General features: G+C 41.2%; 1 protein-coding gene across 1 annotated transcript in view; it reads right to left on the bottom strand.

Annotated features, from left to right (window-relative positions):
• Window positions 1-26593, bottom strand: part of sorcs3 (sortilin related VPS10 domain containing receptor 3) — a 162345-nt gene that overhangs the window by 34559 nt on the left and 101193 nt on the right. The window contains exons 9-17 of the mRNA XM_034893776.1: window positions 19609-19755; window positions 17749-17851; window positions 16172-16248; window positions 15127-15218; window positions 13767-13874; window positions 11062-11179; window positions 10811-10944; window positions 6304-6417; window positions 4662-4833 (exon numbers count right to left, since the gene is read on the bottom strand). Of these exons, the coding sequence (XP_034749667.1) occupies window positions 4662-4833; window positions 6304-6417; window positions 10811-10944; window positions 11062-11179; window positions 13767-13874; window positions 15127-15218; window positions 16172-16248; window positions 17749-17851; window positions 19609-19755 (1065 nt within the window). The remainder of the gene's footprint in view (window positions 1-4661; window positions 4834-6303; window positions 6418-10810; window positions 10945-11061; window positions 11180-13766; window positions 13875-15126; window positions 15219-16171; window positions 16249-17748; window positions 17852-19608; window positions 19756-26593) is intronic.

Here is a 26593-nt window from a genome sequence, read left to right as displayed (position 1 = left end):
TCTGGACTCGTGACTTGTACTTGGACTCGAGGAAATATAAACTTGGACTTGAGCATTCATGAAACAAATTCCTTTATACAACTTTCGGTTTCGGGCTCCAAGACTGGCCGGAAAGCAGCTTGGGAGAAGTTCTATAAAGGGCTGGTTCCTTTGGGGGTCACACCCTTTACTTCACCACCAAAAGATGACGCCATGTCTTGAGAAGCTTCTTGTTTATTTGTAACTGTTAATGCCCATTGCATCGTCTTTGCAATCCCTTCTCTTTCACTACTCTTGTAACAAAGGAATTGATAGTAATATGCAACTATAATGCACGGTCTGCGGGCTCCCTGCTACATGTTCACATTTGGAAAATAGAGAGGCATGCACCCCAGATGGGGAAATTTGCAAACACGGATTTTAAATGCAATGCTGAAAAGAGCAGCGTTACATTTTGTTTAGAAAAAGCTCAGTAAATGAACACACTTTGCATTCGTGACAGCAGTGTCATTTTTGTTTAATGGAGACCCTCATTTATGAGTATAGCAGCTCTTTTTTTAAAGATTATTTCCACCTTTAATGGACAAGATAGCTATGTGAGAAAAGGGAGAGATGCAAGAAATAATCAAAAGGTCCGACTTGAACCCTGGACCTCTGCATCAAGGCTTAAACTAGTATGTAGATGTGCACCTGCTCTACCAACTGAGCCAACCCGGCATCGTATATCAGCTCTTTATAGGTGCCAGAGTGGAGAATTGTAATTCAACACAGACTCAACCTTGATGACTCATCTTGGACTCAAACTCAAGTAATGGTGAGTCAACTCTGACTCGTCTTTAGGGAAAATGGTGTGAGTTAAGACCAGGTCTAATGATGAATGAATCCTTTTTCTAGTCACTTACATTTCATACGTGAATAGAAACACAAACCAACAAAAAAAAATCTTTTTGTGTAGATACCCAGTTGTTTTAGAGTGATAGCTGTGGATGCGGGGAGGGGGCACATAGAAAATGCCTTTCTACAGGGCCCTGAATTTTGTGCTACGCCCTTGTCCGAGATTGCTCTTGTATCGCAGGGATTCCGCTGGATGCATGCATTTCCATTAACTTCCAATTCCATGTGTTGGAATTATGAAATCCGCTGGATCTCTGAGGACTATGGTTACCTGCTTCTCAAAACTCTGCAGGGCAAATCCAGACAGCTAGCTAGACTACTTTTTTCAATCTTTTTTACAGCGGCTATGTGCTGAGTTTAGCGCCGCCCAAGATGATTGTGATTGGTTTAAAGAAATGCCAATAAACCAGAGCATGTTTTTCTCCCATCCAGGAATGCTGTGTGGACTCGCCAGACCCTCCTCTATCTTTTTTTTTAACCTGTTTTTTATACCTGGAATGCTTTACTTCTATGTTTCTCTTATTAACTAACTCTTGGGGACAAGTCATGGCAAGTCTCTCAAATATTACGACACCACAGAGTTGGAAAATGAGCACTGCGGTTAATATTTTAGGTTGGAATCCTCAGTGCTTGCGCCTGTCATGTTCGATCACAATGTTCGTTTGCAGAAGAATTTCATCTAGCTTTTCCACTGGGGCAGAAATAAGTTTCACAAAAAGATGAACATGAGCAAGAACAACTGTAGAACATTTTCTCCCAAATGTGACTAGAGTGTGATAAAAATTCAAACTGACAAAACTATTGTTAGGCAGCTCACAGGGAGATTATATTATGTGTGTGTCTTCTAAACTTCTACCCCATTTGGTGATTCTTAAAATGGGGGAACACAAATGGGAACTATATCAAGATCAAAACACTTTGACCAAAATAACAATGGACTGCATTGCAGTGCTTTACTAGCCTTAGTGATCACTCACACTACATAATATATATATAGTACAAGCCAGCATTCACCCATTCACACATTCATTCATACACTGAAGACAGGTGCCATCTGCTCATCAGGAAGGGAAGAATAAACATTCATACATACACTTGCACATTGATGGCACAGCCATCTGGAGCAATTTGGGGTTCATTCAATTCAATAGTTATAAATACATTCTTTGAAGTTTTCATACCTCATGGGGACAATTCAAAATCTGTTGTAAAACCTGAAATAACTGCAGAAGAATCTCTTGAATTTTTCTGTGGAAATCAAAACAATGTCTCTTTGTGACGGTATGAAAAAAAAGGAAGCTTGCTCTCACTCTCCAACTTAAGCACTGAGCTGGCAAAGCTTTAATTAGTTAAGCAGTGCCAGCCAAAGTGAAGCCAAATCTGATTCATGACAACACAGAACCAAGAGGGAAGTCAATGCTCAATCTGTGTCACCATCTGATCTGAACTGTTGTACTTGTTGATTTGAAAATGAACCAGACTCAAGTGTTTGTTTTTGTAAGCCTCAAAGGAGAGAAGAGTTTCTGGGCATTTTCCATGAGCCACAGGTGCAACAATTAACTGTTCCTTCCAGTCAGTTTGTTGACATGTAATTATTGGTACAGTGTAATGTCATCATTTCATTGTTATGTGAATTAAAAATATATATGAGCCCTTCAAAAAATGCTATGTTCCTATATAAATGATCTTTCTACCACCACACTCATATTACATTGCACACTGTAACAACAAACCATTTTAACTGGCAGAGAGAAAATATAGTTGAAACGCAAGTGTCTCAAATCCCCTGTGTCCTTTGATCCCAGATATGGAAATATGGCAGAAATTCTTCATAACTAGTTTTGTTGTTGAGATTTGGTTGATGTCATTTAGGCACAAGCCAATCACTTCTCTGCAACTGGCTTTTAGTGAAAAGTTAGCAACGTTTACGAATGCCAACTGTAGCTGTAATTATTGTCTTGCATAACAGGTTTCTCAACTATTACAAATCCAGTTCTAAGCAGGAAATCTTGATCATATCATTTCCCAAAATGTGTAAATTTTTTTGTTCCTTTTTAAATGTGGATATGCACTAAAGAGTCTTCTGTACACATTAAATATTAAACGGCATTTGCTCTTCCCAAGAAAAACAGCCATTGCAGGCTTCATGAATATAAATTAAACTTTGAATTCATCTTCAGAATTTTCTCAAACAGCGTTGATGCCACAATGACTCTTTACCCCACCCTTCTCTTTTATCATATCGTTCTGCTACCCAGCACCCTCCGCCACCCCCCCTTTCCTTTCAGACTCTCTCTTAATTAAAAAAAACAGACCTCAATTCCTCAACTCATCAAACAGTATTACGACAACTGGGCCTCAGCAAGATCCCCAGGGACATGCACATACATTGAGCTGTTGCAGTGCTAGAAAACCCTTTTGTTGTTAATGCTCCAAAGCCTATCAATGGACCAATTTCTATTTTTTGGGGGGAAAACCTGAGGCAGTTTCCTAGTGACCAGGGAGCCTGCCAGTCATAGCTCTGAACAAAGATGCCTTTGAAAGCATTTGTAGGTATAGTTACTTTCCTAGAAATCATGCTTCAGGGTTCTGTAAACTATTTCCGCAATGTTTAATAGAGTAATACGCCTGCAGCACTTTTGGTCTCATTTCTTGCTTTGCAGTAACACGCTGACTTGTATTTAATGTACATTTTAAACATTTAAGCATTTTTTGATGTAAACATGGAATGAAAAGTTACATTTAGCAATGCGTGTCAAATTTTTTTAACAATTCTGATGTTGTCTTTGTTGAGCTGAAGGAAGTTTTGGGACAGACAATTGTTTGTCAATTGTCTGGTGGTTGTCTTGACTGTGTGTCAGAAGCGTAATAACAATAACATATGTAGTGTTTTTAGACGCTGTGAACAAGTACCAACTGAACAAGAGTAGACCCAGAATTGAGCCACGAGGGATGCCAGAAAGGATGTTGACTTTCACTGGCAGAAACATTCCCAAGAGACAGAAATGGTGTTTCTCTAAATTGGATGTAAACACCGCTAATACTAATGTCTGACTGGTTGAGCTCTGTTTAAAAGAGTATGAATAGTTTGGCATTTTCCCTGATGGGAATACATACATTTAAACAAAGATTTAAAGCTGCACTACCAAATATTATATAACCACGGCTAAAAACAATCAATCAGATCAATTATTGTGACTAACCCTCAGAGAATTATTACCTCCCTCTGCAGATCCCCTCAACTGTATGGAGCATTTTAGCTTAATTCAGATCCTTGTTTTATCATGTTTTGGTTCAGTCTTACAGCTCTCATCAACATTGTTTCCAGATTTGGCAACTGTTTTTAGCAAAAGAGCGATGCCATCAGTTTCATCAGAAAGCCTTGTAAAATCAACTGTACACTCCCTTCGTAGCACCAAACAGCAGACAGACAAAGTTGGTGAGCATACGGAGGCAAGGCAACTTTATTTGTATTGCACATTTAAACAAGAAGGAAATTCAAAGTGTTTACAAAGCCATATATTTCCCTCAGTTGGTAGTAGAGACCAAAACAAAACTAAAAAGAGAGTGAATATAGTAATTTATATTGATTAGACAAATTCATTTATCAGTCATATTAAACTGTTTCAAAGTAATTTGTCTTCTGGTTGTTAACGTAGAACATTGTTTAAAAAAAAAATAATTAATGCAGCTTTTAGTTAAAATCAACTAAATTAATCTTTGCCTGGGGGAAATAGAAAGGGTATTCAGCTAAACTAGTAAAGGTGCCGTGTTGCTTGTGTTCTCACCTCATCTAGGTGAACCAGGAAGGTGACGTTGCTGCCCAGGTTGGCGGTGAGTTTGCCGTCTTTGGTTGTCAGCGTGAGTCCTTTAGGAGGCCTGTTGGGGCACGGCTGCTTTCTGGCCGTGTACAGTTCTTTAACTCCTTTAGTGCAGTTGTTCAACACCACTTTACGGTAACTTTAGAAAAAGACCAAAAAAATGATATTTACTTCTTTCAAACTTAATTCAATGTCATCCTTTTCTAGTTGAATCTACTCTACAGTCTACACACTTCATAGTTTTTCTAAGGTATCACCCGTATGCTTCAAGAGCTTGTGGTTCAGAAACAGTGTTATTGAAAAAAAAAACATACTAGATGACAACTGACAACACAAGCTGTGTCAGAGCCTGAGACACCTTGAAAACTTAATCATAGCACTACTGAATAAAACCTCCCACTGTGATTAAGCTTCGCAAGGTGTCTATCCCTTTGGGGAGCCTCAAAACTACACAGGAGACACTTGCTGGCAAAAAAAGAGAAAATGGAATGAAAGTCACTTCTTACACCACAGATAAAACTAAATATGTGTTTAATACAGCGGCAACTCTAGGGCCTGGAAAATCAAGCAATGCAGAATTTCCTTAATAACTCCACTGGCTCCAAAAAGACGACCCTATTTCTCACTTGATTTAGTAAGCCAATATACATTGACGAGTTAACAGTCTCATTCAAGTCTTCGTCAAAACAGCATGATGTTCTTTTTGCAAATTTTGGTTCCATTTATTTTCAATTTGAAGATAAAGCAAGGGATGCTTTAGGGGCTTGGCTACAGGCTGACCTCTCAATCAGGCCTAGCAATGTTGAACTTGTTTTCGGAGTGTTGCTCATGTTTTCATCTTAAATTCTGACCCTCTCACTGTGCTATCACTTTATCGAAGTTGATAGGAACATTTTGGTCGCCTAAAAATGTCTTATTCAGTGGTTGGTAGCACCTTGTCAACCAAAGCTAGCCAGCTACCTAGTATTAGCTGGTAATTTAAGGGATCGTCTGCCGATTTTCTGTACAGCAGTACATGCAGATGAATGGCACTAGAATCCGGAGGTCTGCTCCGCTGGATGACTTGTGTCAGAAGTGTTAAAAATCAGTGACTTCTCCCTCGTTATCATTTAGCCACTGAAACTGGCGATGGAAAAACTACAAACTCCCAGCTTCAAAATGGCAGTCCACCAACCAATGGGGGACATCACTGATGCAACGTCCATTCATTATTACAATCTATACTTTAGTATTAAGAACTTGTTATCACAAGTGTCTAAACCTTCAAGGTGAACTGCAGTCGTAAACATTTTAACATTAGGGATATGCTAGTAAATCTGCATATGGAAATAAATTCACTTGAGTTGACAGACAAACAGATTAGCAATGGTCTGATCAATTGGGAAGCGATAGGAAATGATCAATATTCTTTCCAATGGGTTTGACTAGTAGATCAGATAAAGTGAATGCCAACAGCCCCTTTTTTCTGCACAGAACATCATTCCGTTTTGCACTGCTTATCATTTTAAATCTGGTATCTGCTCGAAAGCCATGCTTGAGCATCCAAGAGACAGGTCATTTATGCAAATTCCCAATAAAGTATGTGAAACATAAATCACACAGTCCTCACCCTGTGCTGTTGAGGTAGTTTTGACCCTGGCTGCAGCTTCTGGAGACAGTGGAGGGGTTGAACCAGAAGGCAGCCCGGCAGTTCCCGTCGCCGCGCCGCTCATATCCATAATCACTGTCGGACAACAAAGCACATGCAAATGGAAGGGACATTTCCAGTGTGTTCCACAGATGTCCCGTGTCTTATCTATGTCTTCATAACGGCTGACCAGTGGACTGTCTGGCACGGAGATGCACCAACATTATTATGTATTGATATATTGAAGCCACAGTTGACAAATGTGCCACAGCAGTGTGAAGAAGTATGAATGAAAACACCCTGGAGGAGGGTTTGTTAACAAACACAGGGCTAATGAACTCTCACTTTCCTGCTCACGTTTCCAATCAGAACATGATTTACATCTCACAAAGCAACGTAAGCAAGTGTCCATTCTAATAATAGTCATGGCATTGATTTATCAATTAATCACCAAGCCAGAACAAATAAACAAAACCAAAAAGCCAGTGGCTGACTGGTCTACTTTGACTCCGTGATTACCACAGTGTGAACTATTCATTAACAAGCTGTCAAGGCAGATTGGTTGCACAGGGGCATACTGTACGTATAGCTTCCGAGGTAAAAGATACTTTGGAAGGAAAGAGATTGTGTGCACACATAATTGAGATTGTTGTTCAATCTTTTCATATTATTAAAAATCACATCTCTCTTTGAATTGGCTCTTTTACTTAGAAAACCATGCTAGTCTTTACCCAATTTTCAGTCTTTATGGTTAGCTAATAAGCTTTGCATAAGTAGGCTATGCTGTTCATCATGTGGCAGCAAAACTCTTCACATCTCAAATTACGTGCGTATTCGTATTCCTCCATATATGGTTTTTAAAATCCTCATTTTTTAATTTAGGCGTGCTTCAAATTATTCACTGCCAGATAGGTAGGCAAAGAAAGTCAAACAAACTTTAGATGTACAGTATAGTATGTATAGAGTACAGTGTACTTTATATAGTTGCATTTGACACTCTACAAACATAAAGTGCTGTATGCTGATGTTCTTTTTCCTGTTTCCTGTCATGACGAGATAACAAAAATACAAGTGTTTAGCACTTCCATAAATATCAAAAGTATTTGCACCCATCCACATCATCTCCACAGAATTACGAGCATAGCGAGATCACAGATAGACACGACAGTGACAGACATTATGAGCAAATTGTGCGAAACAATCAGATTATTGGAAACGACACAGCAAACAGAGTAAATTAATGAGACACACGAGTAGCATGTGCAATGGATTCCACTCAAAGGCTGAACATTGGCCTCGGGCTGCATTCTTCGGTTTATGCACTGTTACGGTTTACATATTTTTTCAACTAAAGTGACCTCAAACTCTAAAATTACTGTTGCAACTGTGTTGCTGTGATGCAAACCAGTTCATTGCTCTCCTGAAGACATAGCATATCTGCATTACTTCTGCAAGAGGATACATTCATCAAGTCAATCCATCAAAATAGCTCTGTATACGCTCACGGGGGTAAGCAATAAATACCATTAGGAAAAGAATTGTCTTTTCTAATCTATCAATTATATTTGCACCAAATTCAGCTTATAAAGTTAAAGGGTGGAAGTACTGTGAGTGAGTTGTTTGTAGCTGAAGAATCTAGAATATTAGATCGACCTAGAGAGCATAGAAGTGGAAGAGGTGGATGCACTTGATACAATTGAAAATAAGAAATGACTGCTGTCATTTAAAAAAGTCAAAGTTGTTTTTAACTTTTAAATAGAACAGCTTTTATCGGGTTAGAGCTACGGCCTTAGGTTAGTTTGATTTTTTTAATCCTCAAAACTGTTTAATGGCATTTCTTTCAAGAACAACAATTCTCAGTGCAATTGTGATTTGTGTATAGGACAAAAAATGACAATAGTGGACAATAAGGCATGTATAAAAGTAAGAACAGTCTAAGTATGTGCATGGCTACATACTGTATATACACATACATCCACTCACATGTATTCACTGCACTGCATATCATTGTAGAAAACAGATGCATATAACAAACATAACATGGTCTTCATCGTTTCTTTTTTAACAAGGATGATTTCATTAGTACCACAGTCCAGTCAAGTAAGTCGTGATTGAAAAAAAAAATAATAAAAAAAATAGAATTACTGTGGAGTTCCCTGTGGATGTAATGTTTCTATGTGGTTAAAAGAGGCTTCCAGATCTTAAAGATTTTAGCTGAGGATCCATGTAGTGTGCGGTTAGTTTGATTTAACTACATTACCCTTTGATTGGTACTGACACAAACATTCACATTTGCAACACGTTCCCGCTCCCAGCTTGTCCAAGGCGGTGACACATTGTAATCATCTATTTAATGCTCTGGGAACCCTTCTTGGTGTTCCTTTTTTAATGCTTACTTTTCATTATGCAGGACAGTCCGGATGTGAATTCAAACAAAGCTATGTTCTTCACATACTGATACTTTCACTGACACTTTCAATTTCAGCCCACTGGGTGCCCGTGCATATATGGTTGCTGTTTTAAACAATAGGAAACACGTGGCGGATTTAAACCAAATTACGTAAAACCACTTGTCATGAAAAGATCATGGGTGGTGTTAAAAGAGGTAGGTTTGTAATGTAACTAAGGCCCTGTTACCCTGGACTTCAGTTTCTTGTTACACTGCCACCTACAGGATTGGCATAGTCTTGATGGCATTGACGCCGAACACTTTTCTGAAAACTGTGCAAGATGTTATTTTTGAAACCGGAAAGGGGGAAATTATGAAAATAGACGCCCATGTGTGAAAGTAGTCTAAAGTCACACATGTCTCCTGACCCAACCACCACCAAAACCTACCTCCTTACGCGGTGTGTCAGTCTTTTAATGCTACTCCCTACCATTGCCGCTCTTCATACTACGTCATCTTCGTCTTGCGCCTGCGGTCAACCAATTGCACTGAGAGCCCGGTGCCTCCCATACAGACGCTGAAGGGTGCTGGTATTCATAGTTTGGAATCACGGGGGGTCAGGACCCACCCCATCTGAGGGCTGTTCCCTCCTAAAAATATTATTAAAACCATGCTGTGTAATGTAAATATTACATAGTTCAAATAATTATGTAATTAGTAAAACAATAACAACAAGGGCCAACAAAATGTGTTTTATGTTTAGACACATTTCCCTTCCTTTATGTAAAAGGTCCCATGGCATAAAAATTCACTTCTTTTTTACATTAATTTGCGTTAACCCGTCCTGCCTATAGTCCCCCAGTGGCTAGAAATGGTGATAGGTGTAAACTGAGCCCTGGGTATCCTGCTCTGTCTTTGAGAAAATGAAAGCTCAGATTTCCCCTTTCTCTGCTTTCCCCGCCCAGAGAATTTGGTCCATCCATCAAAGAGAGACATCATAGCTTTCAAACGAGCAAAGTGACAGTACGTTAAGGCCACCAAGACCAGTAAGGCCTATATGAAAGAGACTACCAATACAATATTAGGGGACCACAAAGACCTATACAAAGGAGACTTTAGATATGGTATTAGGGGACTACTAAGGTCTATGTAAAAGAGACTTCACATACAATATTAGGGGACAGCTAAGGTCTATATAAAAGCAAAGAGCACCATGTCATGGGACCTTTAACGGTACCTACACACAGAAGTCCACTGGGAGACATTTGCGTCACAAAGTAGGTTGGCTGTTATTCGGTGTAATTGGATGAGGTTATTCTTATCTCTAATACAGATGACGCTAAGCATTTATTAATTTGTCATGACAAAAAAAAAAATCCACTGTGTTAGCAGTTTAGAAAGTGACTTAGCTTGTTTGGTAGCTTGATGGATAGTTAATTAGCCAACGTTACCGTGCTACTTCCACCCAACATGCTTTTACTAGTTACAGCAAATGAGCCTAACAAAGTTATCACTTATGTGGCCAGAGTGAAACATTAAGTTGTTAAACTTTACTAATTTAGTTACTTAATTATCTATTTTGCTAAGGGACTGTGTTCTTAGTTCAGCAGAATTAGAATAAATAATCACATCATCTGTTGTTAAAAGTGACTAAAAGAGCTTTGAATCATTTACTGGGGTTCCACATCTACACGTATCCTCCAATAAGAACTAATCTGGCTGTATCATTTCTGTCCCCCTTCAAAAGTTGCTCTTAAGAAATGTTATATTTAATGTCGCCCCCATCTGTTAGATGAAATGTACACCCATGCCAGTATCAGGCGCTCAGGGCCACTGACTAAGCTGCCATATTTGACGAGTTGGGAGTGAGAATAGGCTGACATTTGGCAGCTTCCCAATAGAAATAATTAAAGTACTAACAACGTGAAAAAGCCAACAAAGATGAATGAACATTGTGTGCTTCTACATGTGTGGCAGTGTTGGAGAACGCACACAACGTTGTTAATGATGCTCTCCTTTAGCAGACAATGGAGGGAAACATAATCCCTCTCGACGATTACGAACAAAGGAGCTTTTGTACAAAGGCACACATCATCTTACCATTCAAAGTCATGAGCTCGGCAAATACAGGACTCAGCTGAGAGGATTCTGGAGTAGTCCTTTCCCAGCATGCAGTAGTTGCCAGTCCTGCGCTTCATGTACATCTGTTTTTGTCCCATCACGCAGGGCTCACCCTGTTAGCACAACAAAACCTTGACTACTATGGATGCTATTTTTTTTTTTATGGCATGAACTTTAATATGGTCAGCGGATCAAATTCATATATGATAAGATTTTTTCATATTTCTTACCTGGTTGTGCAGGTGCCAGGTTTCATAGTCTTCATCAGTGCATTTCCTGCTAAAGATGGACTTGTAATCTATCTTGATGAGCTGCCATTCAGAACGATGGCTGAAGTGTCCAAAAAATCTGCAGAGGAAAATGATCAAATTACTTGAAATCAATGCAGCAATTTCTGAATCTAAATGTAAGGACAGTTGAGGCGTGATTTGATCCCTGTCAGTCCAATCTGATCAAAGCACACCCAAACAATCCTCATGTGAACGGAATTTTAAAACTCAAGGAATAACAGATACGTTTTTTTAACTACGACTAACTTTTATAGTCGTGTCTCAGGCAGCATAATGGCCCATTTGTTAGCACTGGTCATCTAAGGACTTTCTGTGTGGAGTCTGCATGTTCTTCCAGTGTCTGCGTGGGTTTTCTCCAGAGTACCCGGGTCCAGGTCCACTAAAGAAAACATGTTCCCCTCTCTACCAAGGTTACGGGTGGTGAGCTTCTGGCATTGTAAGGCTGCAGTGCATCACCCAATTGGGTGTAACACATAATAATTTCCTACATTTATATAGCGCTTTATCATAGACACTCAAAACACTTCAGGGGGAAGAGGGGGCACTCTACCCCCCCATGCTTTTAGGGACTGTATTTAGAGGTTAAAAAACTGTACATTTCAGCAGCTCCTCTTTTCGCCCTGTGTGTTGAGCTCTCTGTTTAAGCTGCAGAGTGAGACATCTCACTTCTGTTCCATCTTTGTTGTGAGTCACACATGCTCAGTAGCTAGGTAAGGACTAATAGCCAATCAGAAGCAGAGTATGAGGGCGTGTCCTGACAGTAGCTTGGTAAGGACTACTAGCCAGTCAGAAGCAGAGTATGAGGACGTACCCTGACAGTACCTAGGTAAGGACTACTAGCCAGTCAGAAGCAGAGTATGAGGGTGTGCCACACTAACAGCTAGCCGATCATTATAACGTGTATTACAAAGTAATGCAAGTTTGTGTCTGAAGTAAAGGCTGGACTACAATAGAGCTGTTTGGAGCAGTTGGTGATGTGTGTTTTCTGTTAGACATGGTAAGTCCCTTTGGGGGGGGGACTTAGTAAACCTACAACATGCACAAAAAAAATATATAACACAATAAAGGAAATTGAAAATGCCAAAAAGCATAATATGAGCACTTTAATAAGGACTAAATAACATGAGCTTTCGTTAAAGCCCATTTTGCATTTTAACCACCATTGTTGTTTATTGCGAACAAAAATCACTCAATATGTGTATATCATTTTTAAACATGTCTCCAAACAGTGTTACATTTTAGTTTTTGATCATTTTGTCACATTGGGGAGCGAAGTCTGAGCCTAGCACTAGAACTACAGCAACTGACTGGGATGTGGAAAATGTGGAAAGGCCAGCAGCCGTATAATTACAAACCTGCCAGTTGTGAGAGGGCAAATGAGGAATTGCAAAGATTTGGGGAAGTCTGCTTCATTTAGCAACGCAGCAGTGCATACAATGACTTTACTTTTTACTGTCAGTGAATAGCGCCAAGTGAACGTTGTTTTCTTTCAATCTAGTGAGAGTGACCATGTAGTTCAGATAAGTACTCCGGTAAATACATGTCGCTGTGTTAGGCAGGTGATTGTGCGTGTGGTGGCGAAGTTGCGGTGGGGAGCGTGTGCTGTAGGGGAGTGATTCGCCACTCGAGGAGCTCGCCCCGCAATCAGCAGATCTGACGCAGCCTAAATCCTTCTGTGACATTTCAGACAGGATCGTTGCATGCCACCACGCACCAGTACTTTAATTGTTTAACTTTACTTTACCATTCCTTTTAGACTGAGCATGACCATAGGTGAGCGTAGGAACGAAAATTGCCCGGTAGATCGAGAGCTTTGCCTTCTGGCTCAGCTCTCTTTTTGTCACAACGGTGCGATAAATGGAATGTAATACCGCACCGGCTGCTCCGATTCTGCGACTAATCTCACGCTCTATGGTCGCCTCACTCGCGAACAAGACTCCAAGGGAAAATAAACGAAACGCCTGTCTCTATTTCAAACATCATTGCAGGTTGATTTTGGGCAACAATGCTGTCGTGGTTAGCTCGCCGAAACTATGCCAAAGTTGCTGGCTTGCTACGGAACGTTAGCTATATCCGATGGTTATAGCCAGTTAGCTTTGTGTGTAACGTAACATAAAACCCACCAACCTTGTAGGAGCTAAGCTTACTATTTCAATAAATACAATTATAGTACAAAAGGTGTACTAACTGGGTTTCACTTTCCCTCCAATGTTATTATAAACACAATAAAGTCACCTGGACTCGGTCAAGACCATAGACTTTTAATATTAAAAGACCGAAAGCCATATTAGGCCAGACCAGTGGCAAAAACAAGGCGCCTGCTCTGTTCTCTCCCCAACGTGATGTCATCCAATGCATTGTGGGCAAAGAATCATTGCAAATACACTGTAAAATATTGCCTACTTTTCGTATTATATTCTGTTTTGCGATATCCAACACCATCAAATACAATGGATGACAGTTCAAATATGTATAACCAACAAGTAAATTGCACAAATTTGTTGCAATGTTAAAGCTGCAACATGGGCTTTAAAGGTCCTCCATCCTTCTAGCCTTTTTGAGAGCTGAACACAATAGAGAAAACACCAATCCCTTTCACTCAGCCCACAATAACCAAATGTTAAGACAAATGTTTGGGGACTTACGTCATGATCTGGTTCTCGGCCCCAGCCTCCACCAAGACTCCATCGACGAACAGAGGCACCAAGGAGAAGCTGTGTTGGGTCCACTGCCTCCCCTCGTCAAAGCTGACCCTGTGTGTGTGTGTGTGTCAGAATGCATTGCCATCACAAACCCAGCAACAACCACGGCACGGAAACAGACGCTCTCTATTAGAGCCTGCTCATGGGGGGATTTAGGTGGGGATCACAATGACTGGCTTGTCTCACAAGATGAGTCTCTGAGTCTCGATGCAATTAGCTACTGTAGGTTTGGGTAAATATCAGGTATCAAGTACATATCAAGGAGCGTAAAGGGATATTTAAAGGACACACTGTCTAGTTGTCAATGCAAAGATACACAACTGTTTTCAGACCACATGCTAAAATAAGGAAAAAGAGCGATGTCATGGGTCTTGGGTAAAGTCTGCAAAAAAAAAACAGACCAGAATAGAACTGTTTCATGTTGAACTACAAAAGTGCGGAGGAAGAAGGAGACAGGAAAAAACAACAATTGGACAGCTTTCATCATCGGGGGCCCGGGCTCTATTGATTCTGACAGCGGATCAACATCGGTGCTGAAGTGAGAACAACTAGGAGTACCTGACTGTGACATGGGTTGAAACACTGCTGAGGCCTGTGCTTGAGAGAAAGAACCCCCCCCACACACACACACACACACACACACACACACTCGCACCCACACACATACACACACCTCCAATGTTGCCTTTTATTCCGCTAAAAGTACTGACAGCAGAAAAAGCTATTCACCTATTATGAGAATCAGTCAGGGGAAGTGTTTAACTGAGCAACTGATAAAGCAACACTGTTCCATAGCTGCTCTGCGGTGGCTGTGGAGCTTCAAAGACTTCTTTCTATCTGTCTTTTTTTATTTATTTATTTTTCTTCCTCTACCATCACACTTAAATTGGTTGGGAGGAAAAACCCAGCAGGCTACACTTCAATGGCTCTAAAACTAATTTCAGAATTGTGGCAAAAACGACTGGAGAACAGATCTGGTCTCACTTGGATTAGCCTGCACTGAGGCAAAACGTAGGCAACCGATTTGGCAAGAGGAAGGCAATGTGTTAATGAAAACACTAAAAGGGGGGGCTCAGGCGGCTGGCTGTTAATGATAAGTGGCTTGAAAAAAAAAATCTCTCAAATTAGACTGCCTATGGCTTTTCAAAGTGAATTGCTAAATGGATCAAGTGTCACATATATAATCCAACTGCTCATTTATTTGGACCATAAGGGTTGAATTAACCTTAAAATTGCGGCAGGAAACTAGGGAAGCAAATGTAAAAAGGACGAGTGTCCAAAAAGGTTCTCTTAATGGACGTACCACAAGTGTCTGGTTGGCACAGATGGCTGTTTGACAGCAATGAGGGCTCCTCCTTTGTCCAGAAACCACACATTGTGCTCCTCTTCGAAAATCTGAACAGACATATGCAAAAATGAACTGTTGATATATTGATGTAACAGGCAAAATATTACATTAATAATGTACAAGAAACTGTGAAATTACCAACTAACGATTTGCTTCAATGAGAGACAGAACTTATTGAGATGATGATAGCATCTTAAAAAAACAAACAGCTAATGCTAAAGCTAGTTAGGGTACTTTATAATTAACTTAAATGGATTTCATTTATCTCGTGTATATGTAAAGAGTTATGTAGTGACATACCAGATACAGGGCTTCAGATGTAAATTAGCATTCTTGCTAACTCCAGCATGTTTACATCTTTTTAATTCTTGTATTAACTAAGAAATCAAGCGCCAATTATTTACAAAAAGGGCAGCCAACTTTGAGTTGAGTTAGCCTTTTTTCAACGCAGACATTTTGACTTCATGGAAATGTCCTGTGTCTCTGTTTTTCATGGGACTATTAGCATTAAGCGTGTACTTAATTTGACTACCGCTTTGCATACATTACTACAGTACTTTGTTGTGTGACGTAATTCCCAAGAGGCTGCGTTATTTATATTATATTCAATTATGTGTTAAGCTAGTACATTTGTTTCAGTGTCTAATGATAAAGATGTTGGAGATCTCAAATGGACACCGAAAAACCTCTGAGAAGCCTGTTTGTGTCTCGGGGCTGGCCGAGGTGTCGTCTTTTTTGGAAACCAAAATAGGACCACCCTACACAGTGTGGCATGTCAAACTGTCAAAAGAAAGGGTCTTTTGTAAACTACTCATGTGACCTCGCTGGAGTGGAAAGCTTGTTGTAGCGGTGTATCTGGCTGGCGCTAAGCAAAGTGTCATTTGGGTTTTATGACAGGACACCCTGATACAAAATACAGCTGAAAGCCCGTAGCTGTTATGTCAATGTGTCACACTGTTGCACAAGTCTGTCAATTGCGTAGATCTCATGCAAGGGTCACCTGTCTCCAGCTATTGCCAGCATCAGACGATATATACATGCCAACGTTGTTGTAAGACAGCTCTGCTCCGATGTTTCCTGCAGTGGAAATGAAAAAAAGAAAAAAGAACAGATAACAAAACTGCAGATCACACAGAAGGACCATGTGTTTTAAATACCCGCTGCCAACCACACCGCGTCTGTGGTTAATCAATTCCTCTGGCTTGATTCCCCAAACCAGTTTGCCGTCTTCTCTTCATTGGAATAACACAGAGAAAACTCTAGGTTAATGGATATGGAGACCTGCATCATTCCGGATTCATAGTGTGATATGTGCAGGAGAGCGGGCGCCTCCTTCGCTCTGCCAGTTTCCAAAGCTTTTTTACTGTGAGTGTGCACCGAGTTGAACTGACTCCTTCCGTTGATCTGCTCCACTATCTTGGCCACGGCTCAGTAAATAGGCATGTGTTTGATCTGGATGGTGTTTGTCGTGTGGGTGAGATGATCTCTGCACCAGCTGACGTCTTAAAAGGCGCAGCGGGCAAAGTGAATCGCGGTGCCAAAGCAAAGCAAAGGCTTGGCCAGCAACACACAGACCCACAAAGACACACTGTGCAAGCATAGCAGTGGTGATGTATGTTTGTTCAGCATTCTCACACACCAAAGACAAAACAGACAGATCCAAAGACAAACACACGCATCAACACACACACACACACACACACACACACACACACAGGCAAATGCTGACTTTTTCTGCTGACACCACCCCTGGTGTTATCACAGCTACAGTATATTCTCATCTCTTTTTCATTGCTTGAACTCTTTCAAAAGCTTACACTTGAAGGCAAACACAACACAACACATCTTTTCTCACAAATGCATTATTAGCTGGGTTGAGCTGATTGAAACAGGTGGATTTGTGATACACGCCATATTTGCCTGTAGAAAGAAGTGGGGATCCAGCAGTGCAATGTGGCCAGCGCTGTGCCCAGTATAGCTTAAATAATCATTGCGACAGAAGCTGAGTGAGTGAGAGGGCATGGAGGGGTCACAACTGTCTAGTCGCTGACTGCGAGGATCACAGTATGACAATTTCAAATGCAAATCGCAAACAAGATATTGTAGAAATAAGTTTAGGTCAAGCAGAGCATATTAGGAGGAGCGCGAGAGACAGGATTTTGGATGGAGCGCGCAGCGGATTTTTGAACATTTGTGGAGCGTCGCCTTATCTTCCTCCACTACAATTTCGCTTTGAATCATGCCCAAGCCCGTGTCTGTGTTCCTGCAGCACAGTACATGCAGATGAACGACCACCCCCCGCCCTTCCTTTTCATGCTGCTGGTGCCTGTTATCCGGCGGATTTTTTTGCCAGCACAGCCCTGGGCATGAAGGGAGGGTGGGTGCCGTGCATCTGAGAAATACAACGCTGGTTTGTTTTTTCTTTTTTGTTGGAGCCAAGGTGAGCGATATTGAGCAGAGCGGCTTTTGCGCGTGGGAGCGGAAGGAACTAACAGCTCCGTGAGTTGAAATTCTCACCTCCCAACTCCGCTCACACTCTCAGACTTAAATGGTTGTACTCTGTGTCTTCTGTCTTACCCGTGGCAACTAGGATCCCCGGCGCAGAACTCTTGGTGGAGATTGTTCCTGACAAGTAAGGGTTCTCTGACATTTGCAGTTGGAGATGGAGTGAACAGAAAGGCTGCACGGGAAGAAGAAGAAAAATAAAGTTAAATGTTAAGTCAAAACAAAAACATATTCATGTGGAAAGCCGTTGTCTAAGTGATGATATCCTGTATTATGTTGAATCTTATTTACAGCTGTGATATGAATTAATCATAATTGTTGCTGTGAAATTGGGATTCATTAATGATAGGGTCAGAACAAAATTATAAAACAAAAACAAACCCATTACAAACAAGCCAGATTCATTAGTCTCCCACAGAGTGTTACATGTGCCTTCATACAAATTTGCTAATTGCATTTAATCTGTCATTAACACAAAGAGAGATGGAATTGGCATTAAAGTATGAAGCCAAGTCTCTCTGGGCTGCACACAGCAGAAGACAATTACATTTGTTCACAGAGCAGAGAAAATCGTGTCTGCTTTCATCTTTGCAGCAGACGGCGTGTCACTGGTGTGAGGAGATCAAGGCAGTGGGACAGGACAGGGTAATCAAAGCAATCTACGCAGTAATTAAAATGTCACATGAGTGCACAATCACAGGGAACCTGTAAGCCACACCACACGGCCCCGGAGCCACCTCTTAGACAGGCATGAAGTCCTCCTAATGCCTCAAACATGATGATGAACAGTCACCCTGTTAGCATGAGTTGGAGAGAGGCTGTGGAACGAGACATGCTGTGTTTGTGGATCTGCCAGTGTAGCACCTCATCCGGCTTTTTTTAAAGCACAATTTGTGTTTGTCATTTAAAAAACGTCTATATTAAAAGGTTCATGAAATGGTGCCTTTTGGATGCTTTTATATAGACCTTAGTGGATTTTTACCTGTTTTACCTGATTAATACCTGTATTCACTCTTTGTCTGATACCCTCTGTTTTTAGCCCTTGTCTCTTTAAGCCCCCAGCCCGCAAAAAGCCTGATCTGATTGGTCAGCGTTTTTGGGTCGTATCGTCTGTGCTCTCTGTCATTGCAGCTGGGAAATGACTGTAACGGCACTGTGACTGCACTTTTTACCAATATACTGTACAGTATATCACAGTTGTGACATGACCACCATACAAAAGTCCTGACGGCTTCTTTAAAGGCACAGTTTCTGAATACGGATTGGGTGCATTTCTCTGTGGATTGAGCGATTTAATACCTTCACAGTATTTATGTAGCACCTTGACCTGCTATATAAAAAATAATGAACATTTTAGTGGAATACAAACAAGAAAAAAGGGACCCAATAACGATTCCTTCTTAAACGTGGTCTGTATAGCATTATCAATCAATAAAGCCGTAAGTCATAATTGATAATAATCCCCCCAAGGCATGTCTTAGCCAGAAGCACAGCACATGGTAGCCCCATGAATAGAAAATAGCTATTTTCATTTCGGCGCCCGTGTTATCCAATCTTTACCACATACAGGAAGGTCACAGTCCAACCGGATCCTTTCCAAAATAAAGCAAATAAAATGTAACCCTAAACCTGACTGCCGCGGAGAATTACTCGTCTGGTATGAACAGCCAGGCGGCGATCAGGCACAAATCTCTCCCTTTAAAACCCTTTATTACAAAGTGATACAGTTCATTCTGAGTTCTACATTCTGTGTAGCTCAGTTGGTAGAGCAGGCGTACAAATATATCGGATGTATAGTATATACACAGTAGCCCTTTTATATCTAACTGTCCTGTCCACAAAAAGCCAAAACGACCCAAAAAAGAATTCTCTATTCTCATTTTGCTTGCACCTCTATTTAAAGATGAGCTACAGTAAATGTGGAGTACTCACAAGTATGCAATGAATTTCGTTTCCATCCAGGTTAGCTGCAGGAGCCTGCAGCAGCCTCCAGTCCCGGCCTTTGTTGTAGGTCACGTAGGTCTTGACCTGGTTGTCTTGCCTCTTGTTAGCAATCAACATGCCTTTAATTCCCGCCACCTGGCGAACACAGACACACAACAGGTGAAATCTCATCTTTACCCTCTTAATGCAAACAGTCAGGGTGCATTTTATTCTGTATTTACCCCTCCCGTAACAGTTTAGTCCTCCGTTGTAGATGAAAAGCATACCCAGTGCACTCATTGGAAAGGGCATACTGTGTATTAAGGCAGCAATCTTCACAATTCAAGCTCAGTTAAATGCAAATGGTGTGCTTATCCTTTCTCGCTGCGTTTGACAGTTTGGCAGAGTCGGCTGCTTTTTTCTTATTCTGTGCTAAGTGCTATCTGTAATTATAGCCTTACACGTCTCAGCAATCCAGACTATAATATGTGTTAAAAAGTGATACCATGTCTGCTTTCTCACAATCAGTCGAATAGCCCCAAACACTTAGCGTGGGGGGAACAAGTATTTGATACACTGCCGATTTTGCAGGTTTTCCTATTTACAAAGCATGTGAGAGACGGAATCTAAAACAAAAATCCAGGAAATCCCATTGCATGATTTTTAAATAATGAATAAATTAAAGTATTTGATCACCTACCAACCAATAAGAAGTCTCATGGCTCTCATAGTTGAAGTGTACCTATGATAAAAATTGCAGACCTCTACATGCTTTGCAAGTAGGAAAACCTAGAAAATCAGCAGTGTGTCAAATACTTGTTCTCCCCATTGCACATACTAGAGCTGTCAATCTTCCTCTAGACTACTATTAAAATTGAATTCATTCATTCATTATAAACGGTGTTGTACCTACTTTTTTAGTGGTTTATTGTCATGTTACTGAGAAAACAGCTATTAGAAGGTAATATATGAGGTCAAAGATAACCCTGACAACATTTAGGCTACGTTAGCGGTCCCCCTTGTTGTATTGTTCGAATAAAATCTGCAACGTAACCAGCAAACTGTCTCTCTCTCAGGTAAATGTAGTGCATATTTTTTTTAAGTGCTTTGCCGGGGGCTTCAGTAAGTTATTTTGGGGTTCAGTTAGAGGTGAGTTAGAACATCATAATAAATCTGTAGCTGTTTGGGGCCCTTTTACCGTGGGCCCATAGAAGGATTTCTATCTTGCCCAATGGTATAGTCTGCTCTTGGATTTTTTTCCCATGAACAAGAATGTATTTCGCCGTTGTTTCTGACCGCAAGTGGCTGCAACTTGGGGTAGTACACGTAGTCTCGCATTACCAGACCCTCCCGTCTGGGAGAATAACATGCTCTGGTTTATTAGCATTTCTTTAACGTTACAACGGAGGTTAGAATGTCAACACAAAGGAAAGGGAACAATACGAAAACCTGCAAAAAGACATCCATCCGGAATTTCCCGCAACACCAGAGCAAAATGGAACGTCGTGGAGTCAGACTAGTGATGATGTAACTATGTTATCGCAGGTAAATTGCTCAGGACCCGAGGAAGCACAGTGTGGAGTTTGAAGATGACCGGTTCTGGAAAGAAAAACTGCATGCAGCGAGTCCACAGGCCGAGCAATGGGCCGGTTGTTAACAGGCACTGCACTTTTACACAGAAAACCCCTTATACAGACACAAGTTGTCTCTCTATTTGTAGGCATATCCCGCAACAATCACTAAGTGTGATATGCAATGGACATGGACAGAGTCACTCCAAATTGTTGCCAGAGTAAAGGGCTCCGTTCCCCCTCTGAAGGGAGCACGTCTGTATAAGTGGCACTAATTGGCAGCGCATTTGACACTGTCATAGAAACATGGCGCTCAGGATGGATGCGGCTAACGACGGTCGTCCCTATCCTAATCCAACCCATCCTGTCAATCACTGCAGTCATTAGTCATTGCCTCCACCTCCTCTATCACATGTGCACACACACACACACACAAACACACACAAGGAGAAGCATGCGGCCCCACCACCAAATTTCTCTCAATCCATCACTCACACACCTACCACGCTCTACTTTCTCGACAACAAAGTGAAGGGCAAAGGCATAGATCTCTATTTTACAGCGTAGAATCCTCTTAGCGGTGCAGTATTTAAAGGAATACTCCCAACAACTTGTGATTGTCCGGATTTGTGCGTCAATCCTGCAATTTGCTGAATGCCAACAGAGTGGAAATGGGAAAGAGGAAGATGGAGCAGGGAGATTGTTCTGCAGCATGTGATCAGGGACAGCAAACACCCAGCTGCTTTTAATAATCTCTGCCAACATCAGCGACGCATGAGTCACAACTCTGACCACAATGTACTCGCAGTGGACACGGGCAAACTCTTCCATTTGTTATTTTCTTTTTCAAAATCTTTCCACATAGAGACAGAAATAAAAACAAAGCTAAAGTGAGAGTGAATATTGGACTTTTATTTTAAATTCTTTTAAATTATAAAAGATAATAAAATCTAATTTCCGACACTGAGGCAGATGGTTAAGAGTAAAAAAGACCTTAATAAATAATGCACTGTAAAAGATATAGACACACTTCGGGGAACAGTGCTTCACAGATGCAATTAATAAAATGTATAGTGGTGATCAAATAATATAATAAAATGCAACGGTTGCATGTAATTGTTTTATATATGTCATATATGAGTAAATGAGGTATGTTTAGATTCAACTGAAATGCAAAATAGGCCCCCTACCTGCGGTACATGCTAGATCGGATCTACCCATCTACTGTAGACTGTATCCACCGAAGAGACTTCAGATACAGTATTAGGGGACCACTAAGGTCTATGTAAAAGAGACTTCAGATACAGTATTAGGGGACCACTAAGGCCTATGTAAAAGAGACTTCAGATACAGTATTAGGGACCACTAAGGTCTATATAAAAGAGACTTCAGATGCGGTAATAGAGGACCACTAAGGGTATATAAAAGAGACTTCAGATACAGTATTAGGGGACCATTAAGGCGTTTATAAAGAGACCTCAGATACAGTATTAGGGGACCATTAAGGCCTTTATAAAATAGACTTCAGATACAGTATTAGGGAACCATTAAGGTCTATATAAAGAGACTTCAGATACATTATTAGGGAACCATTAAGGCCTATATAAAGAGACTTCAGATACAGTATTATGGGACCATTAAGGCCTATATAAAGAGACTTCAGCTACAGTATTAAGGGACCACCAAGGTCTGTGTAAAAGAGAATTCAGATCGGATCCAGAAGTGGCAGCGTCATAGGACATGCCTCGTGGCCCCCCTCATTGTTGCACTAATCTGCCTCTAGTTGGCTTAGCCTATCATTCTTACCCTAACCCCAACCAATCCCCACTCCTCACGCCTAACCTTTACACGCCGAAACGTCTAGCAGATCTGATCTAGCATTTACCCCTGCCTTCACCCATCAGTGTCTTCCTTATTTTATTATAATTTGACTAAGTCAACAGAGTCCGGAGCTGTGTCAGTTTCAGGAAATCAATATGTATGTTTAGAAGAAATGGTGGTAGACGTGAAAAGGAAGTTTTGTCCTCTGTGTCCTCTGTCCTGTCCTCTGTATCTATGTGGAAAAACATAAAAAATAAACTGATGGTCCTGATGGCATCAGTGATGGTAGCAGAGATTAGTAAAGCAGCTGGGTGTTCCTTGTCCCTGATCGTATGCTGCAGCACATTATCACACCATGTTGTGTACACAATGTGTAAATTTACAAATGAAAAATATAAAGAAATATTTCTAAATTAAGATATGTTTTAATTTATATTGCAACGTAAATAAAACACTTAACACTTACAGTAAAGTAACATGCGTCACTTTGTAACACACGTTATAATGCTCGCCTAGCTGTTAGCGTGGCATGCCCTCATACTCTACTTCTGACTGGCTAGTAGTCCTTACCTAGGTACTATCAGGTCAAGCCTCATACTCTGCTTCTGACTGGCTAGTAGTCCTTACCTAGGTAATGTCAGGGGACGCCCTCATACTCTGCTAGTCCTTCCTTAGGTACTGTCAGGGCACGCCCTCATACTCTGCTTCTGACTGGCTAACAGTCCTAACCTAGGTACTGTCAGGGAACGCCCTCATACTCTGCTTCTGACTCACACTCATTTTGTAGATAAAACAGACAGCTCAACACACAGGGTGAAAAAAGGAGCTGCATCAATGTGCAGTACAAAAACAATAAGGTGTTTTCTAACAATTAAACCACATAAACCTATTCTGGTCCTACCTCTAAATACAGTTATGAACCTGAAAATGAGCACAATATGGACATGTTAACAGTTTAGCTAATTTCCAGCTCAGTTATTTTTTCCTGAATGGAATGATCACATGAGGAGTAGGGCCTGTGCGCATATATTTTTAAATGTTCAGTGAAACATGGCTGCCACTCTGAAAACACTGCTATTTAGAACAATAGAGCGTCTTAATGGAACAGCAGGGAACCGCTAGTTATTTCATGTGAAGCAAATTAGTATTTTGCATTATATTAAATGGCTCATTTGTGGAATTGCATCTTTGTGGGTTTAAGCGTGCTAGCAAGAAAAAAACAAAAACATGAACGACAACATTATTTTGAGTATCAGAATGATCCAGATCTGGGGGTCCAAGTAGTCCAGTCCTTGGCCCTTTAGCCGCCGGACCTTTGTTGCATGTCATTCCCCCCCTCTCTCCTTTTTCAAGTCTACGCTGACCTGTCAAAACTAAAGGCCTACACTGCTAAAAAAATAAAGAATTATCCAGATCATCTTATACTCTTCACTGACAACAATCCACTTCATGTCATGAATCAATCATTCCCGAGCTGTTTCTAGTAACTCGCAAGAGAGAGATAAACGATTGTTGATACAGTGAATAATTGTCGGAGAGCAGGTGGCAGCTCATGCTTCTCAGATTGCAGCGACATTTAGCGGCTGATTTAGAGCCCTGATGTCAACAGAAAATGAGTTTGCACAACAAAGGCTCATGATTACAGAATTTGCCCTTATCCAATGGGATTGACAATAAAAATAATCCTTCTAATTTAGAAAATAATTGTGCAATTTTCTGTGTGGAAACGGCATAATTGGTTTTTAGGGAGGAGGATTCAAGAAGAGGGGCCCTTTGGGAAGAGACACGACTCCTATGTGGAAGAACAAAAAAACAACTTTCACATACGGTGCTGTCTCCCCTCTGGTCTGGATATGGAGCTGTGTCTTCTCTCTGCAACATTAGGCCTGTGAAGTGCAGTTTGTCAGGATCTTACAGCAATAAATGGGTTGAGTTCCATAACGTACATCTAACCCTGTGTAATGGCTTTGAATTTATCAGAGACAGCAGTGTATCATCTATCTCTTGTTTAGGTTTCTGATCAAGAACGGAGCCCTTGACCGCGTGACAAATGCAATTATAAAACGCCTTATTGTCTCATGCTGCACGGTGAAATGCTTTTACAGCGGCATGGTAATAGGAGCTGCAAACACACACACACACACACACACACACACACACACACACGCTGTTCGGGAGAGGTAATGGCATTGTTAATTACCGCACTGCTGCCACCGCTGCAGGCCAATATCTCACTTCCTTCACTCTCACAGCCACACCTGCCACTGTAAGAGTGATAAACTGGGTTCACCAGGGAGTGGGGAAGGAGGGAAATCTACCTCCCTGCTATGAATGCTAATGCAAACACATACAGCTAGCCAGCAAGCTAGCAAGGTTATTACAAGTCCAGGGGTGCATGGCAGCGAGCCCCATTGAGCATGGTCTTTATGCCGCATATGTCAGCTGTCAGCAAGATAGACGAGCGCTGCCTATAATGCAAACCTAACCATGTAAGACAAGTAAGTGCAACACAAACTCTGTGGACGTGTATGTAAAACCAACCTCACTACCAACTTGTAAAATGCTGAGGCTTGGTCAGAGGCTCTCAGCGTCAGACACCAATGCAGAAATCCCCCTTCAGCATCTGATGTAATGTTAAGAGGGACAACAGTAGAGAGTAGAATGAAACACCGAAAATCCGCCTAAGGAGGTTGGTTGGGTTGGTGGATGAATCAAACACAGGACTTTCACCCCGGGACCAAGGTTTGTGTCCCGTTCTTGTCACTGAAAGCTACATGTTTAACCCCACTCACCATCTTTTCCTAACCCTAACTGTCCTGTTACCTAGCCAATGCCAGGTGCCAATGCACAGTAGTCGTTAAGACTAGAAATATACAGTCTAAGAAAAATCCATTTCCATCTCCCCAAAGCAACAAAAAGTGAAGCCAAAAGTCCCAACCAAGCACGTCTGAAAATAAAAAAGCAAAGGGCTAGATGCTAGACTTTGGTGGCCAGGTAGAGCTAGGTTTGTAGAGTGGGCAAAGATATGTAGTGGTCTATTCCTCAACCCAGATGGTACAGGGTTCGATTTCGACCTGTGACAGTTTCCTGCTTGTCTTCCCCCCTATCTCTCCTCTTTCACATATCAGCCATCTCAATTTAAGGCAAATTTACCCAAAAACAAATAATAAAATAAAGGCGATATTTTGCACCAATAACAAACGCCAGAGGCACCTGACCAAGCATCGCTTCCTGGGAGTGAGAATGTGTTGGTAAAACACACAACACAAATATGTCTGATTGACTGCAGTTGCTTTTTTTTAAACTAGCTGCGGCCAAGTTATTACCCTCTGACTTAGATATTACTAACTCGACTTCTTCCCATTCTTGTAGTCTTGTGCTCTCTCGCCCCTCTCCTCTCTCCTCCTATCGCTTCCTGCAGGTGTTTCTGGCTCTGGATCTATGGTTGTAGTCACTTGCTGCCTCCATGTTCCTACTCGACACCCTCTGCTACAATTCTCCATGTCTCTCGCTCTCTCTGTCTTTCTCTGTCTCTTTCTCTCACCCCCAACCGGTCGAGGCAGATGACCGCCCACCCTGAGCCATGGTTCTGCTCGAGGTTT

The sequence above is a fragment of the Etheostoma cragini genome, chromosome 2 (genome assembly GCF_013103735.1).
Source record: "Etheostoma cragini isolate CJK2018 chromosome 2, CSU_Ecrag_1.0, whole genome shotgun sequence".
NCBI classification, from domain to species: Eukaryota; Metazoa; Chordata; class Actinopteri; order Perciformes; family Percidae; genus Etheostoma; species Etheostoma cragini.
The sequence above is the reverse complement of the archived record's forward strand: the minus strand, read 5'-3'. Positions and strand labels throughout refer to the sequence as shown.